The 12,060-nt window shown below is 35.3% G+C and overlaps 1 protein-coding gene across 1 annotated transcript in view; it reads left to right on the forward strand.

The window, feature by feature from the left end:
* Positions 1-12,060, forward strand: part of YTHDC1 (YTH domain containing 1) — a 146,880-nt gene that overhangs the window by 111,520 nt on the left and 23,300 nt on the right. Inside the window, exons 5-7 of the mRNA XM_042781216.1 lie at positions 8,449-8,550; positions 8,956-9,284; positions 9,393-9,801. Coding sequence (XP_042637150.1) covers positions 8,449-8,550; positions 8,956-9,284; positions 9,393-9,801 — 840 coding nt within the window. The remainder of the gene's footprint in view (positions 1-8,448; positions 8,551-8,955; positions 9,285-9,392; positions 9,802-12,060) is intronic.

A 12,060-nucleotide genomic window follows, 5' to 3' on the forward strand; every position in this document is an offset into this window, starting at 1 on the left:
ATGTTGAAATGCTGGTGTTAACTAATGTTAAACCCAGTTTTTCTGTTTAAGGAAGAAATACACATCTTATTTAATGTTATAAATAAACCCTTTATATAAAGTTGATTCCTAAACTCTTACTAATTTTTCTGTGCAGAAGTTAATAAAAGTTTACCCAAAATACGTGTAATGGGATACCACTGGCAGAAGTAACATGTTTTCTACTTTACCAGACTCAGCTCCCTGAGGTCCAGGAGTGTGTCTGTCTTGTTCACAAGACAGGTGTGCAATAGTTGTGCCTTAATGCCTTCCGTGTGTGATTCATTTACTTCATTACTGAAGTTACATCAATAACTGACTAGTTGTTATGTGTAGTATATTTAACCTTCCAGTTCTTTTTCTTTAAATGCTCAAGGACTTAGTCTGAAACTGGACTCAAATAAATAGCAGTGCTTTGTGTGTTCTGATTTAGAAGCCCCTGGAATCAAAAAATGGACTATGTCCCAGATAAAGGTTAATTTCAATACTGATAATCCTGGAGTTTGAGGCTTTCCTAGGCCTAGGAATTCAGGGGTATAATTCTGGCATAGTACAGAAAGTACTGAATTCAGAGTTGTAAGATTTTAGTCAAGTCACTTAAATTCTGTGGGCTTCAAATTCGTTGTGGAACTCTTGTTATATCCACAACCTTCTAAGGTTAAACTATTTTGAAAACCTTTTGAATTTTTACGTCCCTTGTTTATCTAAAGCAAACATCCCCCAAACAACAAAAAGCTAGCCGTGTTACTTCCAGCATCTTCAAATTTTTGAGCAGGCTCTAATAACAATGATTTTTTCCCTTTTTATTTCCTTGTTTTACTTCCTATATTTCTAGGGATCTCTACCTTTACCTGAAAACTTAGTCTGTTTACAATTTGAGATGATAACTTAAAGTTGTGGTAATTTGCACCAATGATACTTACACAATATAAGATAGTATGAATCAGAACATTTGTAGTAGGTCTTTGCACTTCCATAGGCTGTCTGATTTTTGTGTTTTGTTTTTTGAGGTGACATTTAAAAATTAGAAAATGGCAAATAAAAATTTAGATGTGAGATTGCTCTTGAAAATTTGGAAGATTGTCAACACTGCATTTTCTCCTGACGATAATCCACTAAAACCAAAGAAACCAAACTCAATGTCGTTGAGTTGATCCAACTCATAGCGACCCCTCCTTGGGTTTCCGAGGCGGTATTGCTATGGAAGTAGATCGTGCATCCTTCTTCTGAGGAGTGCCTAGTGGATTCGAACCCCTAGCCTTATGGTTAGCAGTCAGATACCTTAGACACTACGCCACCAGAGCTCCAAATATTTTAAAATTGTTAAACAAGCTTAACAATCTGGTGTTTCGTTTCACAGAGTATCATATATACTAGAAATGAAGTTTGGGGTCCCTGTGCTTCAGTGTCTGTCGACATGAGTCTTTTAGTTATTTACTATCGGTGTAATGCAGTTTCATGCTTACTTACATAACAATCATGTAGACAAAGTGCTTGTTTAATGCAGTAGGTAGGTATTATGTTAAAAACAAAAAACCAAAGATGGTCTGTGTTTAGGCATCATTCATAATACACTGATTCACGAATTATACATTCAGATTGTCTTATGTAAAACCCTTCCCTATGTTGTAACAGAGAGTTATCAACACTGCTCCAGCAGGTGGTTTTTAGGTGAATATAGGCGCCATGAGGCACTCCGGTAATGCAGTGGTTAAAGCATCGGGCTGTAAACCAAAAGATTGGTGGTTCATACCCATCACCTGCTTAGTGGGAGAAACAGGCAGTCTGCTTCCATAAGGATGAGGAACTACGGTGGTGCAGTGCCTAAGGCATTTTGGCTGCCAGCCAGAAGGTTGACAGTTTAAATCCTCCATTTGCTCTGCAGAAGGAAGATGAGGCAATCTACTTCACACTGCCTTTGGAAACCCAGTGGGAGTACTATAAGTCAGAATCTTAATGGAACAGTTGAACTCTGTCCTATAGGGTCACTATGAGTCAGAATTGACTCATCGATGGTGGGTTTGTTTTTTGGTTGTATGGGCTCATGATTATCAAATATTTTAAACAAAACAAAACGAAAAACAAACTGAGAAGTTTAGGATCTGGATTTTTGTATTAAATTTTTGTTCTCAAAAACAGCCCATCTGAGAGCTGGATTCAACCTACAATACTGCTAGTGTTTAATATTTAGGTAGGTTTGAATGTTTGGGAATAACTGGAGCATTTTATATTCATTTGAGCTATTTGGTTACCCTGATACATTTTGAAATTTATTGTTTTTGGAACATAAAAGTATTGAGGTTTTAAAATACCTGAATAGTTATCTGTACAGACTTAAAAAATTTTAATGTGAAGTGCTTTGTTCCACAGAAATAATGCCTTATAATAAAATTCATGTATATAATAATATAAATAATAAATATAGTAAAATAATTTATTGTATGAATTATGTTCATAGCACTCTTCTTAATCTGACATTCACTAACCTTTGTTCATTTTACTGTTAATGTTCGTAGGTTAGACACACCCTATTCTATTCTAGAAATATGTATACATACAATTATTTCATGGTAGCTCTGGTAGCGTAGTGCCTAAGGCACTTGACTGCTAACCAGAAGGCTGGCAGTTCAAACCCACCAGCCACTCCTCAGAAGGAAGATGGTGCAGTCTACTTCCGTAGTGATAACTGCCTTGGAAACCCAAGGACCCAAGGAGGGGTCGCTGTGAGTCAGGCCTGACTTGAGGGCACATAACAACAACATTCATAGGGACTATCAGTGTTAAATTTCAGGGCAAAAAGAGTCATTTAAAACGTTTATTTAAGGTAGTTTAAACAAAGTCACCCTATTGAATTAGATAATTAATTTCTTTCCAAAAAGGATATGCCAGTGATGATTAGTCTTTAACAGCAATAGCTTCAGAGAATATTAAAATATTTCCTTTGTTGATAACTAATTAATTGTAAGTTAGAAACATGAATTAAATTATACAAAATATACTTTTTCTAGCCATGAAGGAATTAGTCAGAAGCAGCAGCTTATGTTGGCCTTGTAACCCAACACTATAAGCCTTCACATTGGCCTTTAAAAAAACCACCTTTTAGTTTTAAAGAATATACCCTACATTTGTAATGAAAATCCTTAAAATTAAGAACCCTAAGTATCAATTCTAACTCATAGTGACTCCAGTTGGGTTTCTGAGGCTGTATGTCTGCGGAAGTAGATTGACCGTGGAAGTAGATAGACGTTTCCATGGAGTGGCTGGTGCCTTTAAACAGCCAACCTTCTGGTTAGCAGTCAGATGCCTTGCATGCTGCACTACCAGAGAGTTCCTTAAGTGTATGTGGTGGTTTAAAAAACATCCACCAAGTATTTTGACACTTCTCTTATCAACAGGCAGGATCAGAGTCCCCTGCTGTTGAACCTGTGATTGCCTCTGCAAGTAAAACACCATGAGAGTGTTGGTAGTTATGTTGAGCAGGGCTTTCTCCTGACCTCTTTCTCTCATGACTCATACTGTCTTAGAGCCCTGAATCACTATGTAAGAGGTCTGAATACCCTAAAGCTGCCATGGAGTAAGCATCCAGAGAGTGCCAGAGAACCTCATATGTTTTACTGTTCCTGACTCGGGCACCTATGTGACGTGTGGAAAGAGCAAGCCTTCAGATGATTTCAGCCCCAGCCACCATGTGGCTGACTGCAAACACATGAAGCACCCTAGTTGAGCCCCAGAATCATGAACAGTAATAATAACAATGATTTTTACTGTTTGAAGCCACCAAGTTTTGGGGTGATATACTCTGTATCAGTAGCTATCAGAATGTGCTTTAGTTTTATTGAAGAAAGGATTTTGTTTTGTTTTGTTTTGTTTTGTATTCTAAACAAGATTTTGTGTATCATGTAGCCTAATTAAACAAAAGTGTTGTGCAAGGTTTATTAGGATCTGATAGTGGTAGAAAAGGCTTGTAGGTTGAAAGACTCATCAGAGATTAAAATTACTGCTTTCCTTTTCTCTTCCCAAACACTAATCTTTTTATTCTCAATATCAGAAGTAGTGAAACTGGAGCTCAGAAAGACTTCCCAAAGATACCTAGCTACTTGGTATTATTTTGGATTCCTTACCTACCAAACCAAATTGTTTTTCCTTGTATATCTTGTTTCAGTAAACACAAACATGGCAATGTAGGAAAGTAATAAAAAATGTAATTTTTGAGACATAGGCAAATTCTTTTACAAATGGCTTACGTATTTTAGGCTTTTTGAACCACATATGGTCTTTGTTGTCTAGTTCTCTCACCACCCCAACCCTTACACACATAATTACCATTCTTGTGGGCTAAGGGAGGGGGGGCATTGGCAGAATTTGGCCTGCAGGCTTTAGTTTGCCAACTTCTGATGTATATTGATATATATATATCATTGTGATCAAACCACACAGCTTATTGATGCCATGGACTATATGTGTATTATAAGTAAAAATACATAGACTATCAAATGAGTATGTTTAATGACCTAAAATATTCTAGCAAATTTACTTCTGATGTATATTGATGTATATCATTGTGATCAAACCACACAGCTTATTGATGCCATGGATTATATGTGTATTAAAAGTAAAAATACATAGACTATTAAATGAGTATGTTATTAATGACATCATAAATTCTAGTAAATTTAAAATTATCTAATGTTGGGAGTACAGAGCTTTCTGGAATACTATTTTGAAATTAGTCTATTAGTTCATATGCTCTTTTAGTAATATTTTGCATTTGTTTTGTGTTTTTTATACTTGAAGGTACTTTTTATGTTACCCATCCAGTTTAACCACAAAATCTGTGGTTAAACTGGATGGGTAACATAAAAAGCCTGAACTCTAGATTCATATCTTTCTTTCACTAACCAAGTAAATTTGGGCAACTCACTAAACTTCGAAGCTTCTATTTCTTTAACTGGAAAGTATGCATAATAAAATATGCCTTGTTCCATAAAGAGCTTTGGTGGTGCAGTGGTTAAAGCATTCATCTGCTAACCAAAAGGCCAGAGATCGTAACCAGCTGCACTGGGAGAGAAACATGAGGCAATTTGTTTCTGTAGAGATTTATACCTTTGGAAGCCCGCTGGGGCAGTTCTCTGTCCTGAAGTGTTGCTGTGAGTCTGAATCAACTCAACGGCAATCGGTTTTGGGTATTTGTCTCATGTGTACAAATTACCGTTTTTCATTTAGCATTGTGAAAGTGATCAATTTTTTTATTTTTTAATTTTTTTGAAAGTAATAAATTTTAAAGTGGCAAAGATGTTGTAGTAAGAAAGAATTGTTAAATGTCTTGACAAAGTCTAGATATTTTCTATAACTAATTTCTGAATTTGGTGAATATGATTGTTTATTAAAGCTTCTTCAGACAGTGCCCCCTTTCTTTAGGAAAACCATGACTTAGGCATATCTTACTTTAAATTGAATCAACCTGAATGGTTCTGTGTTTTATTGTACATTATGGTTAACATATCAGGGGCATCATTTAATGTAAATGCTGAGGCTTTTGGAGTGATATTTCTAGTAAATAGTGATTTACTAGATTGATCTAGTTTAATATTTACTGAATTGCCTATTTTGTGAGGATAGGTTTAAAATTTTCTTTTTGTTTTTTTCAGTTGTATTTGATTGTCAAAATCTGTTGGACTCTCTTATTTGCTGATTAGACAACTTTGCTTCAAGAATCATTAAACATCTGTAATACTTGGATTTCCTGTATCAAATTACTTAAATTTGTTTTTATTTTTACCTACAGATCTAAAAATGGTGCTTACTACCATCCAGATCTTGAGGGAATTTCATCTTTAATGAAAACATGAATTCAGAGGATGAGAGAAGCTTTTTTGGTTGATAGATTTTATTTCAAATAAGATCTTAAAAAAATAAGCAAACAAATAAAAACCCAGTAGTATATATTCATTTTGGAAAGTACAGATAAGCATTCTTGCTTCTCTAAGAAGTCAATTGTTTTATCCCATTCCAAGTATAAGTAATTTCCAGATATTAATAATTAGCATTTGTCTCCAAATGAAAAAAAGGAAAACTTTGCTTTTTTATATGTAGTCTTGTATCTGTTAGTGGTCTCTTTTCAGTACCTTTATGTTTTTATTTTCAGTTTCTTCCTTACACTTCGTTGCATTTTCACTTCTATTCTTTTGCGTACTGTTGAGAAGAGTGTCTTAAAAGGCCAATCAGGGAGAAGCCTTGTCTTTTGCACTTTTTGATCTTCGCTGCATTCAACTTTGCTGATTTGTAGTTGGGCTTCTGTCTTCCAAACGTAGAATTTTTTTCCTTCTCATTTGGAACTTTACGACATGTTAATAACTGTTACCTATATTTTTTTCCCTTGAAATGGTGACATTCTTTGGCTCCTCTGATGAGCTCCCCTTGTTTTCTCTAAATACTCCTCTTTCAGAAGTGTTTTTGTGTCTGCCTGTGGGTGGTTTACTTTGCTGTGGGGCCGGCCCTTTGAGAACTGGTGAAAAGTCATTTGTCCCGTTTCTTGAAAAGTATATATATGTGTAAATATACTTATATTTCATTTTAGGAGAGCATTACAGATCTCATTTGACCTGTGTATACACCTCAAATTAATAATTACCCGGCTGTACTCTAAGTAGCTAGGAGCTCTCTGACGGTGTAGTGATTAAGGCATTTGGCTGTTAGCCAGTGGAGGTTGCTATGAGTTGGAATTGACTCAGTGACAGTGAGTTTGCCTTATACTCTGAGGCACAGTGGTGATGTTGAGGTTAAAGCATTCACGTGCTAACCAAAAGGCTGGTGGTTTGAACCCGCCAACCGTTCTGTGGGAGAAAGATGAGGCAGTCCGCTTCAATAAAGGTTTATAGTCTCGGAAACCTTATGAGACAGTTCTGCTCTGCCCGAAAGGGTCACCATGAGTCAGAATGGACTTGATGGTGGGGATTTTGTTTTTTTAATATTCTAAGTTGTCTTTGCTGTTGTCCTGAAGCTGTAACTATGATGTTACAATCTCAGTAGTTCTTGTGACTTTATATACTCCCTTTGTCATACCATAAAAATGAAAGACCAGAATACTGAGTGTTCAAAGCATTGAAGCATTAGCTTTAGTGCATTACCCCCCAAATCAGGTTAAATTTGCATGTATTTCAAATTTCAAAGATTTATTTTATCCTGTTGGACATAGTGAAGGAGTGAAGGTTAAAATGGCAAAACTGACTTCTAAGTTCTCGTTATCATTGGATGTGTCAGTATAATCATAGGTCTCGTAACTGGTTATACGTTTACAGTGCACACTAGTGATCTCCAAACTTTTTTGAGTGTGTAACACATCACTAATTTTTTTCTTTTTTTTTTAATATTAACATACTTTCAAATGTACAGAATAAGTACAATAGTACAAAGAATTACCTTTTCTCCTTCAATCATATTTCCCAAATATTAACATTTTATTACATTTGTCTCTCCTAATGTATGTATGTATTTACATGTGCACATGCATGCACATACACACATGTACTTTTTTCCCACCCCTGAACTGTTTGACATGATGACATTTTGCCCCTAAATACTTGTGTATATACTTGTTAAAAATAAGGACTTTCTTTTACTCAACCACGTTATTACCAACATTGGAAATTAACACTAATACATATAATACGTATTATAATCTACAAACCTTTTTTCAGATTTTGCCAGTTTTCCCAGTTATATCCCAGATCTTACCCTGTATTCACTGGTCTTGTCTCTTTGGAACAAAAAACAAACCTACTGCCATTGAGTTGATTCTGACTCATAGCAACCCTATAGGACAGAGTTGAACTGCCCCATAGTGTTTCAAGGCTTCATCTTGGGAAGAGTGGCTGGTGAGTTCAAACTGCTGAGCATTTGGCTGGAAGCAGCTGAATGCTTTAACCATGGCACCAGAATAGTTACTCAGTCTTTGTATTTCATTGCATTCCATTTAATTTGGGTTAATCAGATTTTACCACATTATTAGATTATAATTTTGAGTTTTCCTTAGTGATGTCACAAAAGCATTGTTTTATTCTTTTCAGAGTATCAACAGGAACTCTGTGGTGTTGATTTGTCCCATTTCTGGAGATATAAGATGATTATGTAAGCTGAAGTCTGTCAGGTTTCTCCACTGGAAAGTTACTATATTTCCCTTGTAAGCACTAAGTAGGTTTAGGGGAATACACAGCATTTATAACCCCTTGGGGTGCATATTCCTGACTTTGTATACCAGAGCTCTGTACCAGTTTCTTTTATATTGTATCATATCACTGTTGTGTCTTGATCCAAAGTACAAGCTCTGTGAGGGTTATGCTTTCATACTTCCATGGCCTCAACATAGTAAACACTTAGAAATAAATGCTTAATGAATACTGATTTTTCCGTTTTTAAATTTTTTGGTTTTAGATGGAGAGCTTAATGTTCTCGATGATATTTTGACTGAAGTACCAGAACAGGACGATGAACTATATAACCCAGAAAGTGAGCAAGATAAAAACGAGAAAAAGGGTATGTGTAGTTTGTTTTATGTTGCTAAAATAACAACCATATAGATTTAATTTCTGAAGAAAATTAGTAGCATTTGTATTTGCTTCTTGAGACAGTTGACACCAAACAGACTGATAATTAACCATGTACCCTGTTCCATATGAAACTTACTCAAATACATGGACTTCTTCCTTGTATTTGATACCTATGTTTTCTTTAACTTTCAAATACAAATATTTCAGAAGGTATTTTAAAGAAATGAAACTTTTTTTTCTCTCTGATGTATATTATCTTTTAATCTTTTTTGTGAGATAAATAGAAGACTACAAACATTTTTGTGTCTTCTTTCTTTCTTTTTTTAATTTGGATGAAAGTTTACAGAACAAATGCATTCATTTTTATGTCTTTTTAAATCATATTTTTAAGGATCAAAAAGAAAAAGCGACCGAATGGAATCCACTGACACCAAACGACAAAAGCCTTCTATTCATTCAAGACAGTTGATTTCAAAGCCGCTAAGCTCATCTGTTAGCAATAACAAAAGAATCATTAGTACTAAAGGAAAGTCGATCACAGAGTATAAAAATGAGGAATATCAAAGATCTGAAAGAAACAAGCGTCTAGATGCTGATCGGAAGATCCGTTTGTCAAGCAGTGCCACCAGAGAACCTTATAAGAGTCAACCTGAAAAGACTTGTCTCCGGAAAAGGGATCCTGAAAGGAGGACCAAATCCCCAACGCCAGATGATTCTGAGGTATTAAATATTATTGCAGATAGATTAAACAGAAAGCTTTTCTTTTTGAGGCTGTTAGAACTATTTATTCACTTTTTGTCTGTTATTCCCTTTTTCTTTGAACTTCAGAGAATTGGGCTTGATGTGGATAGACGTGCAAGCAGATCCAGCCAATCTTCTAAGGAAGAAGTGAACTCTGAAGAATATGGTTCTGACCATGAGACTGGCAGCAGTGGTTCTTCTGATGAGCAAGGCAACAACACTGAGAATGAAGAGGAAGGAGTGGAAGAAGATGTGGAGGAAGATGAAGAGGTAGAAGAAGATGCAGAGGAAGATGAGGAAGTGGATGAAGAAGGAGAGGAGGAGGAGGAAGAAGAAGAGGAGGAGGAGGAAGAAGAAGAATATGAACAGGATGAGAGAGACCAGAAGGAGGAGGGAAATGATTATGACACTCGAAGTGAGGCTAGTGACTCAGATTCTGAATCTGTGTCCTTCACAGATGGATCTGTTAGATCTGGTTCAGGCACAGATGGATCAGGTACTAATTTTTATGAGTAAGAAATTGTCTGTTTTTTTGTTGTTTAAAAATTGATTTTATTAGCTTGTTTAAATCGAGTTACAGATTTTTTGAGGAAATTGGAGGAATGTTAATGTGATTGGCTTGTAGTCTTTTATAGTTAATTATTTGCTGTTAAGTGTTATAAATATATTTGAATAATCTTAAGTAAGGTTTACATATCTTAGTAAAGGTATTTTCCAGCTACAAATTGTGTTATAAGTGAACACAAGTCTGAACGTTTGATGCTCTGTAAGGAAATGTATTTCAGATTTTACTGTTGCAAATTCTTAAGAGTTTCATACAAATGTACATGTTAACACTGGTGTACTTGAAGTGTATTTGCATGGAACCTGTCCACTATATGTCCCAATATTTCCGTAGTACAATGCCTCTAGATTTCCATCATGTGGGAACAGAATCAAAGCAATGTCTTTTTCTCTTGAGATCACAAACTTCATTATTTGTCTTTGGGTTAATCTGAGACAGGATCTACAGGGGGCTGGGATGTAAAGGGACAGGAAGGAAAAGAAGAATATTCTTATGGGTAAGAGTCATCTTGATCATTACTTCAATACTACATCTTCTACCACTTTATCCCTATTTGATCTATGAAATGAAAGCATAGGAATAACAAGTAGTTGTAATCATTCAGCTGAGGGTCTTTCTTGGGGGTATTGGCAGAGAAGGTCAGAGGAGGGTACAAGCAAGGAGAGAATAGGATACTTAAAGACTTCTGATGATGATGATTATCCTTGGCATGTCTGTCCTATGCTATGAGATTTGCCACATAAGCAAAGTTTATGAAATATTGGAATATCCCACTATTTTGATATATGGGATAGTTAGTTTCAATTATTACAGAATTTTATTATTTGATAGTACATTGTTAATAAATCATGGTCTTGATATACTCAGGAACTCATTGCCATCGAGTTGGTTCCAACTCATAGCAACCCCTCCTTGGGTTTCCAAGGCAGTATCTCTACAGAAGTAGATTGCTCAGTCTTCATTCTGAGGAGTGGCTGGTGGGTTTGAACCACCAGTCTTCTGGTGAGCAGTCAGATGCCTTAGGCACTATGCCACCAGAACTCCTAGTCTTGATAGTATAGAGAAGTGGTCAGCTGAGTTCTAGTCAGTGGCAACTGAAGTGCTTTGAGCCTTTTGCTGTCTAGAGTTGATGGTTTGGGAATTTTGATGTATTTTTAAAGAGGATTAAGAAGTTAAACTGAATGACTGATAAAAAAAAATTTGGGTAATCTCTAATTTTATTTTTTCGTCATACCTTTGGCAAATGGATGAGATGTATCTTTCATAATTTGTAATGATGGATCAGGACCAAAAATGGCATTTTGGAAAATGTGTGAAACTGTCCATTGTGGTAGGGAACATTTTGTTGAAGGAATCTTTTTATATCATTGTTTCTCAGACTTGAATATTTTACTTAAGTCAAAAAAGGGGGGAGACTTAAATGAGTGGAGTCTGAGATAATTAAGCATCCCAGACAATGCCGATGCTATAGCACAGTAACTGATGATGGTATTTTTACTTTTGTAGAGAACTCATTTCAAATTGAAAGGTAGTCTATATAGTTTTTAAAAAAGCTTAGTATTAGAAGTGTTAATAGGAGAGATGCATTGTTTTAACTAAAATACCTGGAACCCTTACTTTTCCTTGCTAAAGATTTAAGTGAAACATGCTTTAGAAACTTATTTAGGTGAAGGAAATTATTTTTATAATACGTGAATTAAAAACGGGTTGTATTTGGAACTCCTTGATTAGGAGATGCAAATTTTTAGATAGAGGGGATCACAGTTTAGTTTCTGTGTCTTGAATTTTCTAGACACCAGTTTATTTTACTTCAGCATGTTTAGAAACTTTGTTACAAAAGTGGCACACTTTCGTGTTTGATAAAGCTTTATATTGTTCCTTTGACACCAGAGTGATAGTTTTGGGAGGAAGATGTATTTAAGAGCATTGGGATTATACCGAAAAAAAAAAAAATGTGATTTTTCTTGTTCTAATGCTAGGTTTAACATTATATAAAACAGTCATTATTATTTTACTTGTATTATATTGGTTTTGCTTCTTATATTTTGAACCATAAAATACTCTTTTTAAAAGCAACAAGAGATTTATTGTCTTCAGACTAATAATTCATAATGTTGAAAACTTATGGGATGAATATATGAAAAGGAAAAAAAGAAGCATGTTAGCACCTTGGAAAGAAATAATGGGAAA

This window comes from Orycteropus afer, unplaced genomic scaffold (assembly GCF_000298275.1).
Source record: "Orycteropus afer afer isolate SDZICR_OR568_19922 unplaced genomic scaffold, OryAfe1.0 scaffold00098, whole genome shotgun sequence".
Taxonomy (NCBI): Eukaryota; Metazoa; Chordata; class Mammalia; order Tubulidentata; family Orycteropodidae; genus Orycteropus; species Orycteropus afer.